General features: G+C 42.7%; 1 protein-coding gene across 4 annotated transcripts in view; it reads left to right on the top strand.

Moving 5' to 3' along the window:
* Positions 1-26,422, top strand: part of HTR4 (5-hydroxytryptamine receptor 4) — a 208,315-nt gene that overhangs the window by 52,337 nt on the left and 129,556 nt on the right. For all 4 annotated transcript variants that reach the window (XR_012160260.2, XR_012160261.2, XM_073355855.2 and 1 more), the window contains exon 2: positions 11,023-11,107. Coding sequence is in view for 2 of the 4 variants with exons in the window: in XM_073355855.2 (XP_073211956.1) it covers positions 11,082-11,107 (26 nt within the window). In the remaining 2 variants the exon portion in view is untranslated. The remainder of the gene's footprint in view (positions 1-11,022; positions 11,108-26,422) is intronic.

The following is a 26,422-nucleotide window of genomic DNA, read 5'->3' on the forward strand; positions in this document are numbered from 1 at the left end:
TTCACTAGTTAAGCCTTTTACATCCTGGTCTTTCTAAAATATTCACAAGCTCAGTCTGGATATCCAGCATCTACCTTTTCTGCATCCACATATATGCTAGAGCAGTTTGACTACTGTTTAATAATAATTTTCAAACAGTAATAGTGGTGGATTTTGGAATATATTAAGTAATAATAACAATTAACCACATTACATGTATAGATTTGCTTCCCATCCAGAGCTCTTTAACAAATTTAGGATGATACACACACAGGTATCCTGTCATGTGTCAGTGGCATGCAGACACCTTTGGGGTGAAACACAGCAGCTCTTTAGCAGTGCATAGCAACATTATAATAAACCAGAATTCAGCACAGAAAATGAAGAAGAATCCCATGTCTAGCTGCAAATGCAGGGAGTGTTTGAGGTTTTTATCCTATCATCCCTAATGAAAACTTGAAAATAAACCTCTCTCAAATTCATGATTTTAAAGGATAAAATCATGAAATTGCGGGAAATATTTCTTCTATCATTAGCACTGACATAAATATAAAGGGAAGGAAAAAGAAAAGGAGTACTTGTGGCACCTTAGAGACTAACCACTTTATTTGAGCATAAGCTTTCATGAGCTACAGCTCACTTCATCGGACCTGTAGCTCACGAAAGCTTATGCTCAAATAAACTGGTTAGTCTCTAAGGTGCCACAAGTACTCCTTTTCTTTTTGTGAATACAGACTAACATGGCTGTTACTCTGAAACCTGCCATAAAGGGAAGGGTAACAACCTTTTATGTATGCAGTACATCAAATCCCCCCTTGCCAGAGGTACAGAATCACTTACTTGTAAGGGGTTAATCAGTTCCATTAACATAGTTGGCACCTGACCAGAAGGACCAGTGTGCTCTTTTGTTCTGTTCCCTCCTGGGACAAAGAGAGAGACCAAGCAGATAACCAGCTCCTACTGAAATGATACATCTAAAATTACAGAAATTGTAAGTAATAGCAAGTAAATGCATTAGATTATCTTTTGTTTTAGCTTGTGAATTTTCCTTATGCTAAGAGGGAGGTTTATTCCTGTTTTGTAACTTTGAAGTTGAGCCTAGTGGGGAATCCTCTGTGTTTTAAATCTTTTTATTACCCTGTAAAATTACCTTCCATCCTGATTTTACAGAGGTGCTTATTTTACTTTTTTTTTTTTTATAATAAAGTTCTTCTTTTAAGAACCTGATTGGTTTTTAGTGTCCTAAAAACCCAAGGGTCTGGTCTGTGCTCACCTTGTTAACCTATTGGTTGGTATATTATTCTCAAGCCTCCCCAGGAAAGGGGGTGAAGGGGCTTGGGGGGATATCTGGGGGCGGGATAGGACTCCAAGTGGCCTCTCCCTGAATGTTTGTTTAAATCACTTATTGGTGGCAGCAATACTGCCAAGGACAAGGAAAGGAATTTGTGGCTTGGGGAAGTTTTTAACCTAAGCTGGTGGACTATAAGCTTAGGGGGTCTTTCATGCAGATCCCCATATCTGTACCCCAGAGTTCAGAGTGGGGAGGGAACTGTGACAAGCGCATATTAGATCTATATATCTGTGCACACAAACAAAAAGCAAAGATTTCTGCAACCAAGTATGAGAATTTGAATATGCCTGTGGAAAGACTTCAGTTGATGACGCGCTGAGATTTGGCAGTTGACAGCACAGCAGTGCTTGCCCCATATTCTCTGTGCTGGGGGAATGGGCCCGAGAAAACAGGAAGCTAAGTTGCATCCATTCGCTTGTTGCTATGGGATGACTATTTTTTTGTGTGATCACAAGTAGAACTTAGGTGTTTTGTTTTTTAAAGTGAAAAATAATTTAGTGGGGACGTTTCAAAAGAAAGGTCTTAAGGGAGTGGGACAGGTGAGCCTTAGCCCACAGCTTCAGTCTCCTGTAATGGGAAGATGGGGAGAGGGTTGTGAGGTTATTCACATGCCTCAGTCATCTCCACCTTCTGTTTCTCTGTTAGAGCTAGAGAAGGACTTGAACTCAAATCACACCCCCAAACCGTATGGGCTTGTCTACACTACAGGTTATGTCGGTATAATTTATGCTGCTCAGGTATGTGAGAAAACCACCCCACCCCTCCAAGCGACATAAGTTACGCCAACCTAAGCGCCGGTGTAAACAGTGCTACGTCAGTGGGAGAGCTCTCTCCCGTTGGCATAGAGCATCATCACCAGATGCAGCTGCGCCGCTGTAGCGCTTCTAGTGTAGACTAGCCCTGAGTGTGGTGAGGATGGGGACATAGGACTGCTGGTTCAGTCCCACCTTTAGTTTTGCAGCTGGCCTCTACATTGATAAGGGAGTTGAACCAAAACCCCAGATCCAAACATTATTAATGTTTGTTATTTGTGGTTCAGTGACTCTAGAGGCTTCAGCGAAGGACTGGGGCTCCATTGTGCTAGGTGCTGTACAAACACATAGTAAGCAACAATCCCAGCCCCAAAGAGCTTACAATTGAAATAGACAAGCCAAACAAAAGGTGTGGAGAAGGAGGGTTATTATCTTTCTTTCCACTGATTCCCAGAGAGATTAAGTGCCTTAACCACAAGACCACCCTTCATCTCTAGCTCCCCTTGAATTAAACTTTTAGAGGGAGGTAAAATCTAGATCTGTCTGAATGTTGCAGCTGCAGCCCATCTCTAGTTCAAATGAAAATGAGTTTTGAGACTCCCCACTGAGTGGGAAAGCCTGCTCTCTTTAACGTGTCTGAAATAATCAAGGTGCATAGCCCAACAAGCAAGAAACTCAGGTGTAAGTTTTCAGTAACGTGATTCAACATTTCTGTTGTCAGCATCTCAGGAGTGACAGAATGTGGAATTAGAAGGGCTTGAGTGGGATGGAAGGAAATTGGATCCATAATGTAGCAGTGTCTCACTTAATCAGTAGCTCTCAAGAGAAATATCTGGCAGGATTTGCTCAGCTATTACTGTTGTGTGTGGTGGGTAGGACATTTTGTTCTCTCCAGGCATACCCATGCTACTAAGGGGCAGTTATTGGTAGGAGCAACCAGGCTTGCTGCAGCAAACCAAATAACTTTGGTGGAGAGGTAAGAAGCGCTCCTGACAAAACATGATTGGTTTGGGCAGGACTCTCTGTCTCTCTCTCTCTCTGTTTTACAGTCTTTGAGAAGACAGTTTGTATTTCTTAAGGGCTCTGAATAAAGCTTTCCTGTGGTTTCTTGTAAATTGGCTGTTTGTTAGGGAAGATATATTTATTTTTCCAAATATTTCCCGTCTTGAACTTCCCTCTGCATCCTTCCCCCAATGGGGCTGATGCAAATTGCATTGGAGAGGGGGTGAAGTGGGGTGGGGGCTGCCATGGTACTGGATGGGTGAGACAGATGATTAACTCAGCAGTGGGTCTTGCTTTGGCCAGCTGAGTGGGTTCTGATGACCTCAACACTGTCCCCAAGGTACTCTTGCCCACACTTGACACTTGTTTCACCCCCCCCCCCCCCAAAATCAGTGTCAGTCTCCTTTGCAGCCTGTGAGGATTAGGGACAAAGCATTTACTTTGTGCTCTTAGGTGGCAGCAGTAGTTAATGTAGATTAAAACAGGAGGAGGAGCTTTCACCTCACAAGCCAAGCAGGGAGAGCTCTCACTCTTCTTAGTGGCTAGATCCAGAGAGGAGGTAGAACTTTAACCCCTAGGTGGTAGATGCTCAGGAGTAACATTTTCCTGAGCGTTGGCTCAGGGCAGTAGGAAAGATGACTCCTTAGCTGTTGTCGTTAAGTGGATCACTCAGATGAGTGGGTCTTTACTGTTTCATTACAGTTTCTGACAGTCTGGAAGTCCCCCATCTAAAATAAAACAAGACTCATTTAGACAGGAGTACCCAACAAATGGAAGAGATGCAACCCAGCCCTGACTCAATGCAAACCAGCAGCAAGATGTCTGAAAGAGGAGGGTGTGCAAATGTGGTGGAACTGGAGTCAGGATCTGGAAAAGATACATTCTTCCTGGATCAGGTTAAGCATGGCTTGTTCACTGGCAGCTCGAGGTAGATAGAATTTTGGCTATATGAGAGAAGGCAGAAGGTGATCTTGGCTTCTATAACCATTTCTCTTGGCAGGGGGAGCAGATTCCGTAATGCAGAAACACTGCTCATGATCCATTATAAATTAAACATTTGGAAGAAGAAGCTACTTTGGCAGGGCTACAGGAACGCACAGGGCTCTATCATGCCAACAAGGGAATCTCTGTAAGGGACAACAGAAGAGATACTTTCTGTATATAGCAGAATACATAATGGAGTGTGGGGTATATGATCGGCACGAGTTGGAAAGGACACATTATCCATGAGCGACAGAGAAGGTCATGCTAAATGAGCATCAATTAAACCCTTTAATACCACACCACATTGTATTCTACGTGTGTTGTATGTTTTACAGTAAAACTGTTCGGAAGAATTTTTAAAAATATTATCGATGCTCTTTTCATATCCTCCAAGGGTCTCTAGATGCAGTGAGCCAACTGCATTGGACTAAGAGTGAGAGAAAAATGATAACTAGTCCTATTTTAGAAACCTCTAAAGAATGACCAGAAATAGCTATTGAAGTCACTGTTTTAAGGCCCTGTACATCAGGAACTTTCAGGGCTAGCTGGAAGTGCTGTATCCATTAGAATGTCACTAATCTGTCCTTTTTGGGGGTCTAAGACTGATGATGTTCCTAGCCCTGAAAAGTTGAGAGATATCGGACCTGAAACCTGTCACTGGTTCAGGTCTGAATGTTGTCTGTTTCCACATTTATGGGGGAAAGGTAACATTTCTGTGAAAGTTGGATTTAAAATGGGGGAGAGGGAGACAAACTGTTTCAAGGTGTTCAGAAGTTAGGAATATTGGAATGTGTCTTGGGCGGGAATAGATTAGAGGGCAGAACGTGGGTAAGATTGTAAAAGGTGTATGACAAATTAATTTCCCACACAATTCCACAATTTATCATACGGATAAGAACATAAGAATGACCATATTGGGTCAGACCAGTGGTCCAGCTAGCCCAGTATCCTGTCTTCTGACAGTGGCTGATGCCAGGTGCTTCAGAAAGAATGAACAAAACAGGACAATTACTGAGTGATCCAGCTCCAGCATCTGGCAGTCATAGAATCATAGAATATCAGGGTTGGAAGGGACCTCAGGAGGTCATCTAGTCCAACCCCCTTGCTCAAAGCAGGACCAATCCCCAATTTTTGCCCCATATCCCTAAATGGCCTCCTCAAGGATTGAACTTACAACCCTGGGTTTAGCAGGCCAAAGCTCAAACCACTGAGCTATCCCTCCCCCCAGAAGTTTAGGAACATCCAGAGCATGGGGTTGCATCCCTCACCATTGTGGCTAATAGCCATTGATGAACCTGTCGTCCATGAAAGTAGCTCATTCTTTTTTGAACCCAGTTATACTTTTTGACTTCACAACATCCCTTGGCCACGAGTCCCACAGGATGACTGTGTGTAGTGTGAAGAAGTACTTCCTTTCCTTTGTTTTAAACCTGCTGCCTATTAATTTAATTGGGTGACCCCTGGTTCTTGTGTTATGTGAAGGGGTAAATAACACTTCCTTATTCACTTTCTCCACATCATTCATGATTTTATAGACCTATATTATTTCTCTGCTTAGTCATTTCTTTTCCAAGCTGAACAGTCCAGTCTTCATATGGAAGCTGTTCCATAACCCTAACTATTTTTGTTGCCCTTTGCTGTACCTTTTCCAATTGTAATATATCTTTTTTGAGATGCGGTGGCCAGAACTGCATACAGTATTAAAGGTGCGGGTGTACCATGAATGAATATGTCTCTAATGCATGTTTACATGTATACACTGATCTATTAGAGTTGGTCAAAAATTTTCCATTAAAACTTTTGTTGATGGAAAATGGCTTTTTGACAAAACAGATATTTTAAACAAAAACTTTCCCTTTCACCAAAAAAATTGGGTTGCCATTGAGGAACTTAAATCCTGCCAGCTGAAATTCTAAATTTTTCTGCTTTAAGTGAAAAGTTTTTGGTTTTCAGTTTTTCTAAGAAAACCCCCAAAAAGTAGAAGACAATTTTTGATGGGGGGGGGGAAGTGTTTTCATCAAAGTTTTTGATGGGGAAAAATAAATTATTTCCTGACTGGATGAATTATCCAATTATAGATATAGAATATGTCTGAAAAATGTGCTGTTTACTCAGGAAAAAGTCTGATTTTCAGCTCAGTGAAATGCTGTATTCTTTTATTTATGTGAATCTTATTTATCAGGATAGCAGCACTACAGTTAAGGCTCATTTTGCATTTTCAGGATAACTTCTGGGTTTTGATGACTTACTTATTAAGATATTTATGGTCCTAGCTCCACCTTGGTAGATTAGTTGCCATGCTAGGTGTGACTTTTTCTTATTATAAATTGTAAGTTTTAAATATTTGAAGCTTTCTTTGAAAAAAGTATGATTGGACCTTAATGTCGGATATCTTATTTTACTCCCCACAAACTACAGACCGAAAATCATCTTCATGTAGGAGGTATACTTTTGCAGGCAGTTAACAATTTTGGTTAGTCTCTAAGGTGCCACAAGTCCTCCTTTTCTTTTTGCGAAAACAGACTAACACGGCTTTTACTCTGAAACCAGTAAATTTCCAGCGTCATTTCCAGGGTGTCTGTCTTTCCATTGATCCCAAGAAACTGTATATCATTATTGTTTGCGTTAGTAGTAGCACTATAGCAGTGACACTCTGTTAAGCTTTCTGTAAACTTATAACGAGAGAGACCCTAATTCTAGGTCTAATTTCAGTTGTTGGGTTTAGTGTGTGGGTGCTGGGTGACCTGTGATAAAAAGGAGGTCAGACTAGATGATCTATGCTCCCTTCTGGCCTTAAACTCTATAACTCCAATTGAGGCCTGGAAGAGTTTAGAATGTATTTTGAAGACATGATCCTAGAAATTAGTCCCATTTTTTTTGCACTGGGTCACCTGTAGCAAACATGCAAATTGTTTATCATAAAAGCATATTCATTTCTGTTAACTCAAGATGGAGTTTTGATACTATTAGAAATTACATTGATATTCATACCAATTAAAGTCATTGGGGCATGCTACATTTTGTTTACCATGTGTTGAAAATCATTCATTTCTTTATAATTACAGCAGTACCATGTATTCATGTGGCTGTACTCTGCAATGCTATAGGAAAACTATTTCAAGCTAACATTAAGTCAAGGTGTGAACTTCATGTAAAAAGTGAAACTAATTGACCCAGCCTTCTTGCTTGCTTTTTCCAGCCAGGTTTGCAACCCTCTTCAACTGACTGTTTTTGTATTATTATTCTTTTAAAATAAAAATATTACTCATTTATGACAATGTTGTTGTAGCCATGTTGGTCACAGACTATTAGAGAGACAAGGTAGGTGAGGTAATTTCTTTTATTGGACCGACTTCTGTTGGTGAAGAGACAAACTTTGAACTACAAGAGCTCTATGTCACTCAAAAGCTTGTCTCCTTCACCAACAGAAGTCAGGCCACTAAAAGATATTACCTCACTCACCTTGTCTCTCATTTATGACAGGGATTTTCAAAGAACCTTAAGAAAATTAGCTACTTCTTTAAACATCCCAGCTAGATGTGGGTGGGAACATTTTCAAAAATATATTTTCATTGAAATAAGCTGTTTCTCCAAAGCTTGAAATGTTTCACAGAGAGGTATAGGTTTTAACAAAGTTTTCATCCAGAGGGTTTCTGAGGTCAAGAACTCTCAGGTAACTTCTCATATGAGAGATAGGGAGGGAGAACTGAAAATCTGATCTTTTTGAGGGGCTTTTGACACAAGTTGAAAATGTTTGGGAGGTTTTGCTTTCATTCCGATGTGGAACAAAAATAAATTTTGAAACCTCAAAAGTTGACACAAGACAGAATTGTCATCCTCTGGCCAACTCAACCCCAGCCTATAGATTGATACACTGATCTTTCCAGTTATTTTGCATGGGTGCAAGGGGTTGTTCTTGTACAGCCACTCACAGGATTGGGGCCATAGTTATGGATTTATCATGTTGCTTTTATTTATAGAAATAAAGCATGTGAAAAATATACCAGACTGGGAAATTTGTTAAGTTAAGGGGACATCTGTAAGTGGTAAAGACATCTTTGTGACTTAGTTTTTATAAAAGGACTATTCAACAGAGGTCTAATGCAGAATTCAGCTTTGAGATTCGGATCTATGCAATATTCCTTTGAGGCCAGTGGAAGTTTACTTGCAGAGGAAAATAAAATGGGACAACTTGGTCACTGGAGCTGTCATGTGTGGCCTTATCTACCGCAGGTAATCGAACCGTTGCTAACTGAACTGGTGGGACAGCACCAGTGTAAACAGTGTGCAGCATGTGCACACAAGGCATGCTGTTCTGGAGTCAGGTCTGCTGCAGAATTTCCCCCATAGTTACACTGGCATTGTACTCCGCTAATGCAGTTAAACAGTCTTCTGGGTACCTAGCTCTGTAGTTTCAGACATTGCTCCCTGAAGCAGTGGCTTGTGGGATATTTTGAAAGGCTTTCAGGGTTCATGTTGAACTTGAACTTCCCATGTGTAAAGAGGGCTTGTGTGTGTAATATCTGGTTAAATCCTGCCATGCTCTATCTCCCAGAGGGCTGCCAGGAGACTGAATCTTGATTACTCAGTTCTATATGATACATACATGTTATAAGCTTTCACGCTGTGAATTCCCATATTTGTATTTTGTGCTGGGGGGTTGTATTCTCTTGAATGAGATTTTTGTTTTATTTTCATGATGATTGGAAATCTTCAGCAAACAGGTGACTTAATTGAAAATGCAGCACTAAGGCAGAGACAGACAGTTCACCCAGGTCAGGTCTGGAGTCTGAAAGAGTCACGTGGGAAAATATACACAGGTTGTGTCTATGCTTCCAACCAAACTGTAGCTGTATCAGCCATGCAATGTAGGTGGGGTGATCTGTTTGCAGAGAATAGAGGTGGGCAGCATGTCAATAGGTGGGAGGTCGGTAGCAAATGCAGGAGCTGCAGCTGCTGTGTTCTGCACGTTTTACCTGCAAACCACCAGCTGACTCCACACCTCCTCTCTCTTTGTGTTCAGGGAGTGGGATTCTGGCTGCCCACTGCTCAGGAGTGTAGATGAAGGGAAAAGCCCTGGCTACACTCACACAATAATGGCCAGAACCTGACATTTCTCATCTTTCCTGCATTGCATCATCTGTCTTACTGAATACTGAGAAATTAGAAAGGAAAATCATTTCCTTGCCCTTCATTTTCATCACGCTTTATAACAAGACACAGCAATGATCTGCAAACAAAATGGAACAGACAATGCTGGCAACATCAAAGATCAGCAGTCACAGGTCAGAAACTACAGACAGAAGAGAAGCAGTCTCCTCTCACAAGACGATGCAACAATAGGCCACAGTGATAACTTACGAAGTGCGAGCTCCCCTCAGTTATAGGAGAGGCTTTTAGGCAAGATCATGGCATGGCAGGTGGATCCACTGGGGTATTCTTGCCATGATGAAAGGTACTCAGTATTCCATGACCAGTGACTGAGTGTTCTCAGCTGGATGTCCTTGCACCTTAGGGAGCAGCTCCTACTGACGATGTTCCACAGGCGAGTTTGATAGTCCTAGGGCAGGCTGGGAGGCCTTTTTTCTTCATTGCAGCCTTTGATTGCTCCACTGAGTTTTATTTACTGTCCTCAAGGCAGGGGTCTGCTTTGGGCAGCAGCACGACATTGACTGATTGCGACTGCATCACCTACTGCATTAATGTTTGTGTTTGTTTTTAATAACCTCTTTCCTGCCTAGCTGCATATGATTATTGGTGTGATCTAAATCTGCAAATAAATAGAATAAATAAAGGCAATGGATGGCAGGAGGTTATGGGGAAGGAGCTCAGCAAATAGACAGATACAAATAACCCCTCTCTCCTGCCTCAGCTTAACTCAGAGACATTTAAAAAAAAAAAAAGGGAACCAACATGAAGTATAAAGAGAGCAGCCAAGTAAGTGCTTAAGGATCTGGACCAGCTCCCATTGAAGCTAATGGGAGTCTTAGCATTCATTTCATTAGTATGGGGATGGTCCATAAGCCTCTCTCCCATTCCCATCCCCTGGTCTAGAATCTCTCTCATTGCCATGCTGTGTCTTAACCTAACCTTGGGCCAGACAGTGCAAGATTAGTCCAGTGAATAAGTGTTTGTAGGATCTGACCCTTAGACTGTACCTTGAGGAAAGGACCCATGGCCAAATTCTGATCTCTGATATACTAGTAAATCCAGAGTAACTCAATTGCCTTCAGTGACATCGCTCCAGGTCAGTTACTGTGTAAATGACTTTAATTGAGTTACTCTTGATTTATATGACAACTTGGGTCATCAGCAGGGACTGAACCTGGGCTATCTTCATCTAAAATGACAAGCCTCTACTGTTTGAGTTAAAGAACTAAATGCATTAGGTAAGAATGGTAGCAAGCTCATAAACTTTCTATGTGGACCAGCTACTAGAGTGGGACAAAGACTCAGTGCATGTTACATTTACACCAGTGTAAATGAGATCAAAATTTGATCCCAGTGTCTTTGGGTGAAAGCTGACCCCACTGAAGTGAATGGGAGTTTTGCCATTGACTTCAGTGGAGCCAGGATTTTGCCCTTTGTCTTTAAAGTGCTATACACACTTATGATTATATATGAGTAGATAATAAAGACAAAACTATAAAAGGATTAGCTAAACCTGTTTTTCACTCACTCTCAAACATAAGTTTGTTTATCTCAGTGTTATCATAAATAACTACATTTCCTCCATGTGGGCAATGCAAGTAATTCCTCTCTTGTAAAAAGGTTTTAAAGCCATGTTGATTTTATTTTTGTGTGTTATTTATTCATTTTGTTTTCAAGCAAACTCTGGCTAGAGGGGCACAGGGGCAATGGTGCCAATATAAGGGCATTTCCGCAATGGGGAGAAGCAAACAATGGTCAGACCATTTAACTTATAATTATCTTTTCTCATTGTCTCCACTCCAGGACCAGGTTTCTTCTATGGGCGCTGAACTCCCATAGGCTACCTATGCCTATTGCCTGTGATGGAAGAACTTGATGCTAATGTGAGGTAGGAGAAACTGTGCGGCATACTGTACATTGCAGATCTTCTGTCTACAGAGCTGCAGGAGGTCAATAATAACATAGTGTATTTGCAAAGCTGCAGGATGTAGGATTTTTCTGTTTGCCTGTATTGTTAAGTTATTGTTACTGCAGCAATAGTTGGTTTTGGGTTTCCTTGAGTATGCATGGTTAGGTAGCCTTGCGCTGTTATTTTTATAAATGTGTAGCCACCACAGCCAAACCCACAGTAGTGTAATACAACATTACTAAGCTCTGTATCACACGCCACAAGTCAGATCCTCACCTAAGGGAGCTGTTTAAGTTGAGGGTAGGGATGGGGAGAGAGGAGGGCAGGTGTCAGTTTACACCAGCTGAGGATCTGCTCCTAGGTTTTTATTCAAAAATTATTTTTTGGTTTTTATTCTAAAAATTAAGAGCCTGGTTATCCTCTTCCTGACACTGAGGTAAACCAGGAATAACACCACTAAAGTCAGTTCAGAGACACTGGCGTAAACCTGATGTCCCTAAGCGGAAAATTAGTGCTGTGATTGCTTTGTGCCAATTCAGTACGAGTGTAAAATGCCGGAATGACAGCCCTGGAAACTGAAGTTCCCTATTTTTATTGAGGTATCCCTAGGGGAGAGACAGGGCTGCTTTCTCTCTCCCTGCCAAGGTAGCCCACCCTGAATTAAAGTTCCTCCTGTCGTCCTGAGATAGGAGTTCAACCTCAGTGGCTCATGTAGCACGTTGCCTCTTTGATGGGACTGCCACAAAGTTGCCAGTCAGTCTGATGGCAGTGCTGTTTTGTGTGGATTGAGACCCCACCAAACTCATTTCACATAAGGCCACCAAACAACTATCAGAGAGTAGGAATTTGGGATCGCTGCTGATAGACCTTGAATCTGCACTGCTGACTCTGAGGGGAAGGCAGAATTCCACTAGCAATTGAGAGAGGCATCCAGAATTAAATGCTCCAGTCTTCTTAAAATCTGTTTTCTATATCTTCTCCATCGCTTGCATTTCAGTTTATTTTTCAATGCAGCATTTCTCTGAAAAAGTTCTCTGCATTACAGTGCTTAGACACCTTCTTGAGAGGTGCCTGGGAAGGTCCACAGAACAGATCAGTTATCAATTAAAATCAAATAGATCAAATACATTTGCACTCATTTTCCAGGGATTCTTTCCCTAATGAGTTGCCTAACAGAGAGCATAAGTGTTTCAAAAGTCTTCGTCGTGATGATGAGTGGTGAGTTGCAGAATCAGACTGAGGTTAGTGCGGGATAGCTATGTAATGTGGGGGGTTGGGAGCCTAATTCCACTTTGGGGACCTGAGTATCCTCTCACTTGCAATGGTGCAAATGATGAGTAACTTCATGGAGGTGATTGGAGCTACATGAGGGAAAACCAGTGTTCATGACAGGAGAATCATGCCCCTGGTGTAACACTTGACATCTGTATGGTTGGATTATGGAGAAGGGGAAAAAGCATGAAGCTGAATGTATCCGAAGACTCTCTGCCTGTCCTCTCTTTCCACTGGGATTGACATGAGACAGGGCTGCTTTCTCTTTGAGGCTGTTCAGGTGGGCCCCTAGAAGAATGCTTTGCCTAGCTCTCTTACCACTGGGGAGGCCCTCATCTCAGTTTCTGGTTGGTGGGCTGGTCACCTCAGCAAATACATCCCTTTCTCCTTGGCTGGGTGGGAGGAGGGAGGGGAGGTAACTAGCTCTCTCAGGCAATTTCTGTGAACAGCAGTTTTCATTTTGGGGGCTGCCACCCAACCCAAGATAATATCCCTGCTTCTCACTCACTTTCTAATATAGCAAATGAAGTTTTTGGGTTCTAATGGCCATACAGCATGCTGCCCTTGGTTTGTGCACTACTCACACTCATGTCAGATGGGAGAGTTCCTTGCAAGACATGTGCCTTACACCCCGGAGTTAGTCAGTTTGGGCCTGATCAAAGCCCATTCAGGTCAATGGAAAGACTGTCACTGACTTGGGGTTTGACTCAGACTCTTCATCACTTCAGGAAAAGCACAAACTCCTTCTCCCCCCTCCCCCCCCCATGCAACTCTATAAATTTTTTTGGAAATCAGTGTTTTAATGAATATTGAACAGGTCACATTTATAACCTGGCAATTGATTCTGAGAGGTAATGTGTTTTGCTTAATGAAATTTGTTTTGGCTTTGCTTTGCCAGTAACAGAGCACAGTGCTTATGCTGCTGTTCTTTTTCTGTGAGGGGAATTCTAGTGCTGATACCTAGAGTGCTATCGTGTTACTTCCATTTTCTCTCCCCTTCCTTTGAATATTTCAGAAATCTCCTCCTCATTATTGATTAATAAAAGAAAAAGTATTAAAACTTCCTAAGAAACTTTTCACCCCCTAGGCTGGTTGTTGGCTTTTTGCATTTCACTAGGAATGGCCACATTTGATCAGGCTAATGGTCCATTTAGACCAGTGGCTCTCAACCTTTCCAGACTACTGTTCCCCTTTCAGGAGTCTGATTTATTTCACCTCACTTAAAAACTACTTGCTTACATACTCAGACATAAAAATACAAAAGTGTCTCAGCACACTATTACTGAAAAATTGCTTACTTTCTCATTTTTACCATATAATTATAAAATACATTGATTGGCTTTCCCCCACTGCAGAGAAATGTTTATGCTAAGACAGACTGTTTCCTTTGAATTGAAAACAAAAAATACTCCCCTCCCCCCACCATTTTAATTCCTATCAGAGTTAGATGTTGTGAGAACCTTCACTCCCTATGTTGCCATTTAAAATGTTTTTAAATAAAATTTGTAGTCCAAATAAGTGAAAAGTGTCCCTTTAAACGTGACTGGAAAGGATCCTCTTTCAGAAATGCTCCCCCAAAGTACATTATCTCCTGGAAACTATTTTGTGCTGTAGCTAATTTTGTCTCATCCAGGTAGAACAGTGAAAGGCTCTCTGATGGGAGATGGCTCTCTCTCTCACTCAGTAATTATTTAATCCTGCTTGTCATTCAGATGTTAAAAGATAGCATAATGCAACTCTCTGTCTTTGTATGGACATTTGAAACCTGTCCTAAATACATATTGGTTCAGTGTTTTGCATTTGGTTTGATATGTCAAACACTGGGATCAAATCTCACTCTCATTTATAACTTAAAAATGAATTATTTTTCCTTTGTTCTTATTGGATTTGTTCATGAACCATATAACACAGGCCCTCATTTTACACTATGCTGGAAAGTTTTATACACAGCACATCCCTTCAGGCATGTACTTTTGTTTTAACCCCACAAATCTCCAGCCATGGGATTTTTGTTTTTGAGAGGTTCGCTTGTCAGCTACCAGTAGGTAGCTGATATTTCCATGCTTTCCTGATTTCAAGGTTAGCTATTTCACCTAGAAGTAACATATAGAACATTTTTATAGAAGAAAAGAGTTTCCAAATTTTGTTCTTAAAAATTGCTCAAGGCCACATAGTAAACCAGTGAGATTAAAACCCACAAATCCTGACTTCCAGTCCCCCATTGCCACTCACAGATAATCCAGTGGAAAGTCCAGACATGTAGGGGGAGCAGATTCTAGAGAGGCACTCTGATACCATGTGGATGACAGTGGGATGGATGGATGGAAGGATATCAGGCAGGCATATTGGAACGGAACTTCCTGAAAGCAGAATTTTGATCTCATTCAGCAGGCCCTTCCTTAAGCATGTATTTAAGTTTAAGCATCTGAGTAGTCTCATTGACTTCATTCAATGGGACTACTTACATGTTTGAAGTTAAGCACTTATCTTGCTGATGGGGACCTTAGTGGTGCTACTTTTGCTGAAATTTATGGAAGACATTCCAGCAGCAAAGCCTTTGGCAAGATACCCTGTGTGATACTGAACCTCATTAGAGAAAGAACAGAGTCTGTCTCTCCCTATCTGCATGAAGCCAGGTAGTCAGAATCAGCTGTGTGACTGTTCTACAGAATGTTTTACTTGAATGAAAAGGTCATTATAGATTATGAAGGCTTTCGTGCAGAGCTGTGCAGAGTCTCCTTTGTGATTGGTATTTATCACTGTCGATGTGATTGGCAGACCTCCTTCTCTCTAATTCTAGGGTGGAAAACTAAAGGACCTGGCAACTATTTTAGATGTCTATTTCAGAGGATTTTTCAACTTACTGTGTCCTGCTTGTTGTTGTTGGACACATTCATTATATGCAGCCAGTTAACGAGATACCACCAAGAAGTTTGGGATCAAAGTTTGACTTAACTGTTACAATGTGGAGAAGAACATCCTCTGGATTTTAATAAACTTTTTAAAAAGAAGCCACAATCTATGGACTCATCCATATATCTGCATGCAAATCAGATAGGTGGCTTATAAAATGGCCAGGTAGATTAATAACTCAGTTTGCATGTATAGATAAAGGGAATTCCATGCTCCAAGAACTGCACCTACAGAATTTGGTGGTGCATCTTACCAGGCCCTCTGAAAGTGCAACTCTTCCTGCATGATTAGCATTGCAAGAAGGGGGATCCCTTAGTTCAGTGGTTCCCAAACTACGGGCGCAGCTTGTTCAGGGAAAGCCCCTGGCGGGCTAGGCCGGTTTGTTTACCTGCTGTGTCCGCAGATTTGGCTGATCGCAGCTCCCAGTGGCTGCTGTTCACCGCTCCAGGCCAATGGGGGCTGTGGGAAGCAGTGGCCAGCATGTCCCTTGGCCCGCACTGCCTCTCGCAGCTCCCATTAGCTGAGAACGGCAAACTGTGGCCATTGGAAGCTGCGATCAGCCGAACCTGTGGACATGGCAGGTAAACAAACTGGCCCAGCTCGCCAGAGGCTTTCCCTGAACAAGCGGCGCCCCTAGTTTGAGAACCACTGCTCTAGTTCTTTTGAGCATCTGCAAGTCTGGGCAGCAAATGTTATGCTTTGCCTAGACAGCGCTGAAGAATGGGGTTACCAAAAGAGTCTTTGAAAGTCTTCCCAGTCCTTCAGAGGTTTCCATTATCTCACTCTGTAGTGTTCCTGATAGCCAGGATAAAGTAAAACTGCCCATCACGGATCCACTCGCTGTTTGACTCATAAGAAGCAAACGCAATCCCCCCCTATTATCTGGATGCAGGACTGGTGAAATCTTTTGGGCAGTTTGACATTGGCTGATGGTCAATCAGACTCACCTCCTTCCCCCTCTGTCAGCACTGATGCTTGTCATTCATTCATTCAGCCCCCAAATGGCCACTTGTTTCCTAGCAACCTTAGCATTATTGCTGTGCATCCTCTGCAAGTCTTGTGCTTTTATGTATCAATTTATTTAAAATCAAATAGAATAAGGGGAGGAGGGAGGAAGAGAAAATAGCTGCAATTTGGTTGCCTCTGTCTTGTGGAAGAGGATTCCTCAAAACGAAGGGAAATTTTTTGCCATAAAGACTGAGAGAGGTTTCAGGAAGTGATCTATGATGGGGGCATTTAAATGTTCTGAATAGAACTAGAGAATTTTTTTTCAGGGAATACAGTTTCACCAAAAAATGCATTTCTGGGGCCCCCGAAATATTTATGAATTCAGGTTGAATTTGATATATAATTTCAGCTGAAAAAATACCTGATCTTTTCCCCACAAAAAATGTCGAAACGTTTCATTTTGACCATTTCAAAATGTTTTGTTTCGACAGTTTTATTATGAAATGGCATTTCATTTTCATATTTGGTCAATTAAAAACACAAACACACACACACACAATGTTTAGGTCAATTCGAAACAATGTTTTTGATTTTAGTTTGAATCAAACCAGATTTGTTTTCAGATTTTTTTTTGGTTCCACTCCTGAACTGAAAAATCCATTATTCACTCAGCTCTAGTTTTGAGTGACTCAATCAGACTTTTAACACAGTCTATTGATTGCTTCAGAGTAAATTACTGGACATATCACTTCAATCAAACACTCCCGGTTACCACTTTGCTGCCATATTGGACTCCAGGCCCATGCATTTCTGGACCTTGCCTTAGCTGTTAGCTTTTGCCATTCTGCTGAAGTGACCCTTAGTGAGGTCTTTCGTATAATGCCTTTTGTATAACCATCAGGATTCAGTGTCAGCTTTAAATGTTGTCCGCTTTGAGGGGTTGCCAATACATACATCCCAGGGAAGAGACATTTGAGAGTGTCACTCTAAGCTCCCACTTGTAGTTTTTCTGCTGGGCTTTGGGGCATTGTCTCTCACAACTGCATGTGCTCTAATCCATTTTGCCTGGTGGATGGGAGTTCAGCTCCTTCATTTTGTGGACCACTTTTTAAGGGAAAGTTTCCCCAGTGGACTGACTTGCTCTCCTGCCCTTTCAACCCTCTACTGCCTGGTTCTCATCTGCTTTAATCTGTAGACTACCTTGAAATGCTTTGCAGATCACACAGCTCAACGGCTGCTGGCTTAAGCCTTTTAAAAGTTCCTTCACCCAGCCAAAAGCAGCACCAGCTCCGATGTGGGTTAGAGGTGTACAAGCAATTGGGAGGCTGCAGACACCAGCTAGCCTAGTCTAGGGCTTTGTCTGGTAAACTGGTCCACTTGTCCCCAAAAAGCTTTGAACCACTGATCACACACTATCTCTAGCTGGTGGATTTCCATTAAATAAGCATCCAGTAGAACACACTCCCTAATCTACCTACAACCACATTTCAAGTATTCAGGGTAGAATGTCTTTTTTATAACCGTGTCGAGGGAGAAGCACTGGGTATCTCTACTGGCATTGTGGCCCTTGGGTACGGCACCCGACTGGCAGGGCCGGCTCCAGGCACCAGCTTTCCAAGCAGGTGCTTGGGGTGGCACTGAGAATGGGGTGGCAGTCCGTGTCCCACGGCGGCAATTCGGTGCCAGCTCTACTGCTCTTCCCGCTGTGGAGGCTTTTGGGCGGCAGCTTCGCCATTGGGGTGGCAGCAATTCGGCGGCGACTGCTTGGGGCAGCAAAATTGGTAGAGCCGCCCCTGCCGACTGGGAATGAGGAGACCTGAGTTCTTTTCCCAGCTCTGATACTAATTCATTATGTGATCTTGGGCAAATCATGGAACCCAACTGGGCCCGAGTTTCCGCATCTGTAGCAAACCTGTAAGAACTAGAAACCCTCAAACTGCAGGGCCCATTTTTGTGTGTGGTTTAACTTGTTTTATTTATTTAATTTCATAATCATAAACTTAACTCTGCCATCCAGCTAGACTTGGGAAGGTAGAGAAAAGTGAAATGCAGCAGTAAGTCAGGAACACAAGGATTACAGGGGGCTAAATCGCAGCAAGGTATGTTAGCCCCAGCTACAGAAGGAATGCTTGGTTAAGACAGAAAGGAATTTTGCCAACTACTCACAGCTTCCTGCCTTCCCTTATAGATGGGTTAGCAGGAAGTAACTTCCCCTATAGACAGGTTATAATGGGGGTGTTTCTTGTGCTGAAACAGCTAGTGCTGGGCCATTGTCAGAGATGAGATAGTACTGGACAATATGGACCACTGGTCTGATCTGGTAGAGCAGCTCTTCTATTCCTGCACACTGAAATCTCCAGATGAAGTACAAAGTGTTATAATTAGTCGGTTTCAGTTCAGGGTGTGATCACAGTTATATTGTTTACTGAACACAGTTATGTAAAAGGTCTGTTGTTTTTTTTCAGGTGTTGAGGACTTAGAGCTATTTAGGAATTATCTTTTGCCTTACATTGCTACAGAGTTCAGTGCCTTTACATAAACACTCCAATGGCAACTTGCGTAGGAGGTAGACTCCCTTTACTAAATAAACAAAAGAGAAAGCCGTCTGGGTTTGTCATGCTGATAATTGCTTTTTATTTTGAAATCAAGTACCTGAAATGACTGAATTTTAGGATAATATTAATTGCCCCCAAACTTTCGGTATTATCAGCTGAAGTTCTGACAGGCAATTGCTAAAGGTGTTCTGCAGATCAGGGCATATTGAGAAATGCAGGGCCTGCTAGGAGTACAGCAAACGGTTCATTAATCTCATCCCGACTTTGAGAAATGAGAATCAAGGGGAAGGAACAGGGAACCAAATTGACTGAATTAGTTTTGTTTATTTGGAAGCACGGGTGGTATTCTGTTATTTAATCCAGACGGCATCCCTCTAGATGGTTCATTTTAAAAAAAAAAAAATCAATATTGGCTGGCCTAGCCATTTGGCATAGTGTGTTCTTGCAGGTCAGCTACTTCAGAGCACTTAGGAATCCAGGAAGGACAAGACCTTCTCTGCAGCCCCACATTCCCTGAGAGTCAGGTCTCTGATCAGAATGAGTCCCAATTCCTGAACCTCACTGTATCGGCCAAAGCAGCCACTTTTCACATGTAACAGTGGGAAGAAATTTGCTTCAGCAATGCCATGGATAGGATTATTGAGGTATTGTAAGGAAGGCAGGGAAGAGGTGGCAAGTGGCCATGGAAGAAGTGGCATGGGCAGAGCTGTCTACTGTTAGGCTGTCATTGCGATAACTTTACAGTGAGATGGAGAAGATGCAGGAAGAGGGATGGACTCAGGCCCGTCTCTCAGTCTAATCCTTTGGGAAAGAGGGACCCAGAGTCACAATAAGAGGCACAAGGGGACAGATTCTGCCACCCTTACTTGCATGGAACAGCACTTGCACAGCATTGTCGGGGAGGCAGGCATGAGACAAGCCTGTTTTCTCTCCTAAAACACCTCAGGCTTAGTTCAAAGGGTCAAAGGATCACAACACATTCCAGCAGTCACTTCAGACTTTGTGTTTGCCTTCAGGAGGGAACACAGAGACAGCTGGCTAGATAGAAACACTGTACAAAGGAGACTCAGAAGGGAAAGGAGACACCTGGTGGCAGGTAAGGCAGAAAATGGACTTGGGTTTAAGGAGGGATGATTGGAGGAGCTACATGCTTTTGTGGGTTAATGGAAGAGAACAAGCCCTATCTGAACATGCTGCGGTATGTTTGCTTTCCAGGAATCACGGTTTACTGTTTGCAGTGTGTCCATAGAACACAGAGGGCCTTTTGTAGAGCCCTTACTAGCTTCTTCAGTTGAAGTCATTAAAATATAATTTCTCTCAACCTTTTGGCTCAGATTCCTTTTTAGGTGCATTAGCCAAGATCAGGGCAAATGCCAGGCTAAAATGACTGAAGAAGATCTCTGTGTGGCTCACCAACAGAAGTTGGTCCAATAGATGTCTCTCATGTCTCTCATTTTGTGAACTATGACCAGCAGGGTGCTCTTCCTCCCTCTCTCCAGGCTCCTTTCCCAGTGAAGATAAATTGTAGCCATTCTGTAACCTCTGCTGCATCCTCTCTTGCAGGTGGGGCACTAGATCCAGTGCTTGCATGGAGATGAACTTGATTTAGTAGGTCTTTTACTACCTCTACCTTCTCTGACCCTGTCCTCCTAGCAGGAGGGTTGTCGAGGCCAAAGGCATGATTAGGTGAAATTGGGATATTTGCATTCCTCAGTGTTGTTCCAGTGACATTAACCTCTTGTTCAAATTGTTAAACTGATAAGGGTATTAACAGAATCTCTTGAGGAAAGTGGCAGTGGGAAGAACAGGAAATGCCAGTGGAAAGAGGAGGAAATGGAAACTAACAGTCCAATCCTGCAGGTCCTTACTGAGGCAAAGCTCCCTCTGTCAGTTCATACCAGCTGAGGATCTGGCCCCACATAAAGCACCCTGCTGACACTACCAAGAGAACAGCATATGTGTTTATGTTGTGTAGACACATGGGGCCTGTCAAGGTTCCTTCCCCACTCTGAACTCTAGGGTACAGATGTGGGGACCTGCATGAAAACCCCCTAAGCTTATTTTTACCAGTTTAGGTTAAAACTTCCCCAAGGTACAAACTATTTTCCTTTTTCCCTTGGACTTTCTTGCTGCCACCACCAAACGCCAAACAGATATATATAACCGGGAAAGAGTCCGCTTGGAAACGTCTTTCCCCCCAAAATCCTCCCCAAACCCTACACCCCCTTTCCTGGGGAAAGCTTGATAAAAATCCTCACCAATTTGCATAGGTGAACACAGACCCAAACCCTTGGATCTTAAGAACAATGAAAAAGCAATCAGGTTCTTAAAAGAAGAATTTTAATGGAAGAAAAAGTAAAAGAATCACCTCTGTAAAATCAGGATGGTAAATACCTTACAGGGTAATCAGATTCAAAACATAAAGAATCCCTCTAGGCAAAACCTTAAGTTGCAAAAAGACACAAAAACAGGAATATCCATTCCATTCAGCACAGCTATTTTATCAGCCATTTAAACAAAACAGAATCTAACGCATATCTAGCTAGATTACTTACTAAGTTCTAAGACTCCATTCCTGTTCTGTTCCTGGCAAAAGCATCACACACACACAGAGAGCCGTTGTTTCTCCCCCCCTCCAGCTTTGAAAATATCTTGTCTCCTCATTGGTCATTTTGGTCAGGTGCCAGCGAGGTATCCTAGCTTCTTGACCCTTTGCAGGTGAAAGGGTTTTTCCTCTGGCCAGGAGGGATTTTAAAGGTGTTTACCCTTCCCTTTATATTTATGACAGGGCCAAATTATTAGGTGTGGCTTGGCCATTTGTACTGCATCACTGGCAGAATCTGGCAATAGTGCCAGAGTAATTGGCCACCACAGGATCATCCCAGTGTTGGGCCTATGATCCAGGGAGCGCAAAGGTGAGCTGTGACAGTTTTATAGACACAAAAGGAGCAGCATGATTAATTTGCACTAATGCAGAGTTACAGAAACTGTGGGGAGACTGAAAAGTATATTAAACTTAGGAACAGAGTAGAGGTGATAGCCATTTCTAACCACACATGGTCCTCTGTCTTATGACAAAGCATTCACCACCACCACTGTACTGCTTGTGAGTGTCAGATGTGGCTTCATATTTTTGTGCCTGTCTGTCTAAAATCCTTATTAACTGAATAAAGCAGCATGTAATGCTGTCTACGCTGAATTCTCTGCAGTGCCTCGGTATGGCTTAGTACCAGTGGCACAATATATCAGCCGGAGCACTTTTCATATTGTTGAACTTTTCTCTCAGTTTCTAGGGAAACATTTTATAGCACTATATTTATCAGAACGTCTTTCCAAACACCTCCGCCAACACTTAATTAATGGAATTTTAAAGCTTTGCTCCAACTACTGCAAGTTAATAGAGTGCTCACCGACAACAACTGTGGAGCTAGGGAGACATTTATACATGCAATACATTTACAGGGTGAATATGCATAATAGGGGCATCTCTCCCTGATCCATCTATACATCCTCAGTATCCTGGATTGGGAGATATAACAATGTTAAATTTTACAATCTGACTCTTTAAGAAGGACAGTTTTATCTGGGAAGATTCCTCATTGTAATCGAACACAAATACAGAGTAACTTAAACAGTAGAATTTTATGGCCATATTGGAGAGTGCAGTCTTTCTTGAACTTGAGTGCCTCTGCAAATAATCGCCGCTGTCTCTCGTTAAAGATTCGGTGGGGGGAGAGGAGATTTTTGGAGTTGATTGGAAAATATTGTGCATTAGGGTGCAGGATTGGAATAGCAAGAGGTGCTGTAGGTCAAGATTGAAAGGCATTGGTAAAATCGTGAAGGGGCCCCAGGAAAACAATAGAAAGAGGCACTGCAATTCAGGATTGAACTGCATAAACCGATCTGTGTGGGAGTTCGGGACCAGATCAGCAGTGTGTAGGTCAGGGTTAATAGGTCTAGTACAGGTCACAAATGAGTTGCATTGACAAAGCTGTATCTAGTAATCAGGTCTGGAATAGTTGGTAGTGTTACAAGACAAAACTGAAGTGCACTTGCTGTTTGTGGGAACCTCATGGCTCTCTGTCTGCCTCATATCTACCCACATTGAAGTTAAAATTCCCAGGGCTTTTGGAAAAGTGCAGGGGGACAAGCCCAGTGTTCTGGAAATGGTTCTCTCCGAGTAGAGCCAGTTGTAAGGTCCAAAGCTGCAGTGAGCTATTGCTGAGTGCAGAACACCTACTGCAGTGCCACATTAGCCTATGCAGTTCCTGAACTGGCTGTATCCATATTACTGGTTTGGAAAGAACATTTGCTATATCTTGAATATGAATGATACTTCATAAAACCCAGTTCTGGTTGCATGTACTTGGCCTATCAGATATCTGTGGCAGATATGGATAATATATAGCATTGTAGGTGAACTGTCTCCTTGAAATAAAGTGCACACACCATGCATATGGAATTGATACTCATTTGTCTTGCCAAATCGAGTGCTTCCACTATTTATTTTGCCCCTGATATACTGTGGCAATGAGTCATTGATTATATGACTGGCAAATATTCATGTCGTCTGCTGCTCTTACTACTGTGCAGAAGGAAGCCATTTACAACAGTAACTTATCGTCTTGCTGCATCTGTTAGCCCAGTAGTTAGCATAATGTGTCCTCTGAACAGCAGTCTCTGCCTCTCTAATGATAAGGCTTCATTAAAAATGCCATTCCTCTGAACATTTGCCCTGGTGTCTTGAAATGATGCAGAAAATCCTGGGGGAATGAAGTTTTCAGGGGGTGCTTGGCAGTTTGAGAGTTAATTCAGTGTAGGTCAAGGTAAAGAAAGAACATTGAGGTGTCTGGGGAAGTGTTACAGGACAGAAAATTGTCTGCATAGCCAGATTTGTGTGAGTTGAAATCTTGTAGCAGAACTTTCTTCATCTTTCTGTCATTCTGCATACTCCACCCCCCACTTCTAAAGGGGAAAAAGTGTTGTTGACCATGTAAACTCTCTGGGTCAGATTCACGAAGGAGCATGCCAAAGGTGTGCCCGTGAAAATGCCCATGCACCTCTTGCACCCAGCTTCGCCTGAGCTGTTTGTACAAATCAGGCAACTGCAAGCTAAACTGTGCAGTTTGCAAGCATATATGTGGGTTTTTGAGTGTCCAATTGTGGGTGCATTTTTGAAGGTGGACTTATAGGGCTGGATCCTAATCTATTATATTAATGTAAATCCAGAATAACCGAGAGATTAATTTTGCTCAGAATGTGTATTTTGGAAAATGTGGCCTTTCTTCTGTGGAAAATGTGGCCTTTTCTTCCCATGACATGAGACTGGCTAAGCTCAAGTGCAGTGTTGTTTAATATCTGACCTCTTCTTTGGAGCACTATAACCTGTAATTGCAAGGGCATGGACTTGATACTACAACAGCCATTTTTCACGTGTAACTTCTGTGCCTTAAGCACCCCCTTGCTGGCTATTGTGATAAATATTGGAATCCAAACCTGAACTCCCCAAGGAACAATTGGTGGTGTGATGGAATTTCATTCTTATACACCTTCCCCTTTCCCCAATTCTGTTCTCTGTTACACCCACCAATGCAGCTCCTGTGTGTGCGTGCGTGCGTGCGTGCGTGCACCAGGGGAGAGGGGGAAGGCTTGGGTAACTGGAGACAGAATTTAGCCCCATATTTGCAAGATTCTCTTGTGCTTTTTATACCTGGGTATGGCAAGTCCAGAAACCTAGCCACTGCCCTTTCAGGAACATAGCTACAACAGGGCATTAGTCTGTGGCTCATGTTCATTGCTTACTCAGTCAGAGCCCTCATTTGCTTTGATGGGAATTTCCAGTGGTTAGGCAGAGAAAGGCCAGGAGGCTCCGGCCAGCTGAGATTAATATTCTTTCCAAAACCTTTTGAAAACTTTGGGCTAAATTAGTTTGGACTCCTGAACAGTGGGTAGCCCACGAGGGAAGCAGCTGCAACCTCTCCAAAGTACTTGGGCTCACAGGGGCAATCACTGCCCAAAGAGTAGGCTGTTCTGGCTGGGGAGGGACAGTCCATTGCCAGCTTTTGCCAGGTTTTAAAGCTGCCTTTGCATAGCCCCTTTGCAGAAAACACAGCCTGATGTCCTCTGCTGCTAGGACAGGAAGGGAGAAATCTGGCCCTGGAACTGCCATTATTTACAATATTGGCTTTTATGGGCAATAATAGGGCTAAGGTGGTCAGGCTCATCTGGCAGCTTCAATGAAATATCTGCTCTTTATTTTCTGCACTTCAGCTACTGTTCTATGAGTTTTTTCTTTTGAGCCCAAGAGCTTTAGGTCTCATCCAAGCAGCCGCCTTGTGTTTTCATATTGTTTGCTCTTTTTCCTTCAAGCCACGCTCAAAATCCTCATTATGCTGTCTCCCTGCAGCAATGCAGGGATCTTTGTGTAAAACTACATCCAGTGACATGCTGAAAACAGCAGTTGATCTAATGGGAGCCTGAGTTTATTGGGAGTTTGTTTCAAAAGCTGTAAACTGACATAGCTCCTCCACCCACCCAAACCCTCTTATTAAATTTAGTAACACACTTTCACTGGCAAAAGCCAAAAGGAGGAAATGAAGGCTTATGATTCTTGGGAGTTAATCACAAAGTGACCACAACTGGCAGCCCCTCCTTATCTTTTTGGCCATGGGTGCCCAATTTTTGCCCACCTAAGAGGTACCTTAGCAACTTGCCAGGAGCCTGGGGGCAGCACGTAACTGATCTGAGCAGATTGCAGTTGTGGCCCATGGAGACTACAGGTGGCAGCTTGCAATGCTTCATCCTGACCCTAGAGCGGGTCTGTTTGCCTCTGGGCCTGTCCTTTCCCCAAGGACGAGAATGAGTGTAAGTGGTTGAGCTTTCAGTACCATTTTGTATAATTAAGAGGCAGGTCTGGCATTCAAATAGGGCCAGATCCAATTCCATTAAAGTCACTGGAAAGAGTTCTATTCCCTTCAGGGGGCTTTATCTCAGGCCTGTAGTCTAGTATACGTACCAATGTATCTTAAAATTAGTCACACTCAGGGTCTGCATGCTCAGAGTCTAGATGTGACCTTGCTTTGTATTTAATAAAGAGAGTTGCGCTTTAAATTTTATTTCCCTGGTCACATTCTGAGTTCCTGAAGTACAGAGGCTGCAGCATGCTCATGAGAAGATACTGTCTGCTACCTGACCATGTTAGGCAACACGATACATGAGTCCTTTAATCTCAAAGCTCCATGGGAACTATGTAGGCACACAAACTCATCTGAAATGCACATCCTCACTTCTTCCACAATCCTTCAGGCCCTCTTCTGCTCCTGCACTTCCTTCATTGTTTCCTCCAGTTGCAGATCTTTGGATAACTCCCTGCTTCTCATCCTCTATAGCCAACAGGCATCAACTTCTAGTAGGGTTCCGGAGTTGTCTTCCACTCTTGGTACAATGCTCACTGTCTTATTTTCCAGGGTGGAGGAGACTTTAGCATTTAAATTTCCTGACATTCCAATGAGGAACTCCTCTATTAAATACCGCGCCATTGTGGAGCTGCAGGTTGTATCTTCGGGGGTTTCCCTTTACACTTGGCTATGTTTTCTTCTTTTTCACT

This window comes from Lepidochelys kempii, chromosome 8 (assembly GCF_965140285.1).
Source record: "Lepidochelys kempii isolate rLepKem1 chromosome 8, rLepKem1.hap1, whole genome shotgun sequence".
NCBI classification, from domain to species: domain Eukaryota; kingdom Metazoa; phylum Chordata; order Testudines; family Cheloniidae; genus Lepidochelys; species Lepidochelys kempii.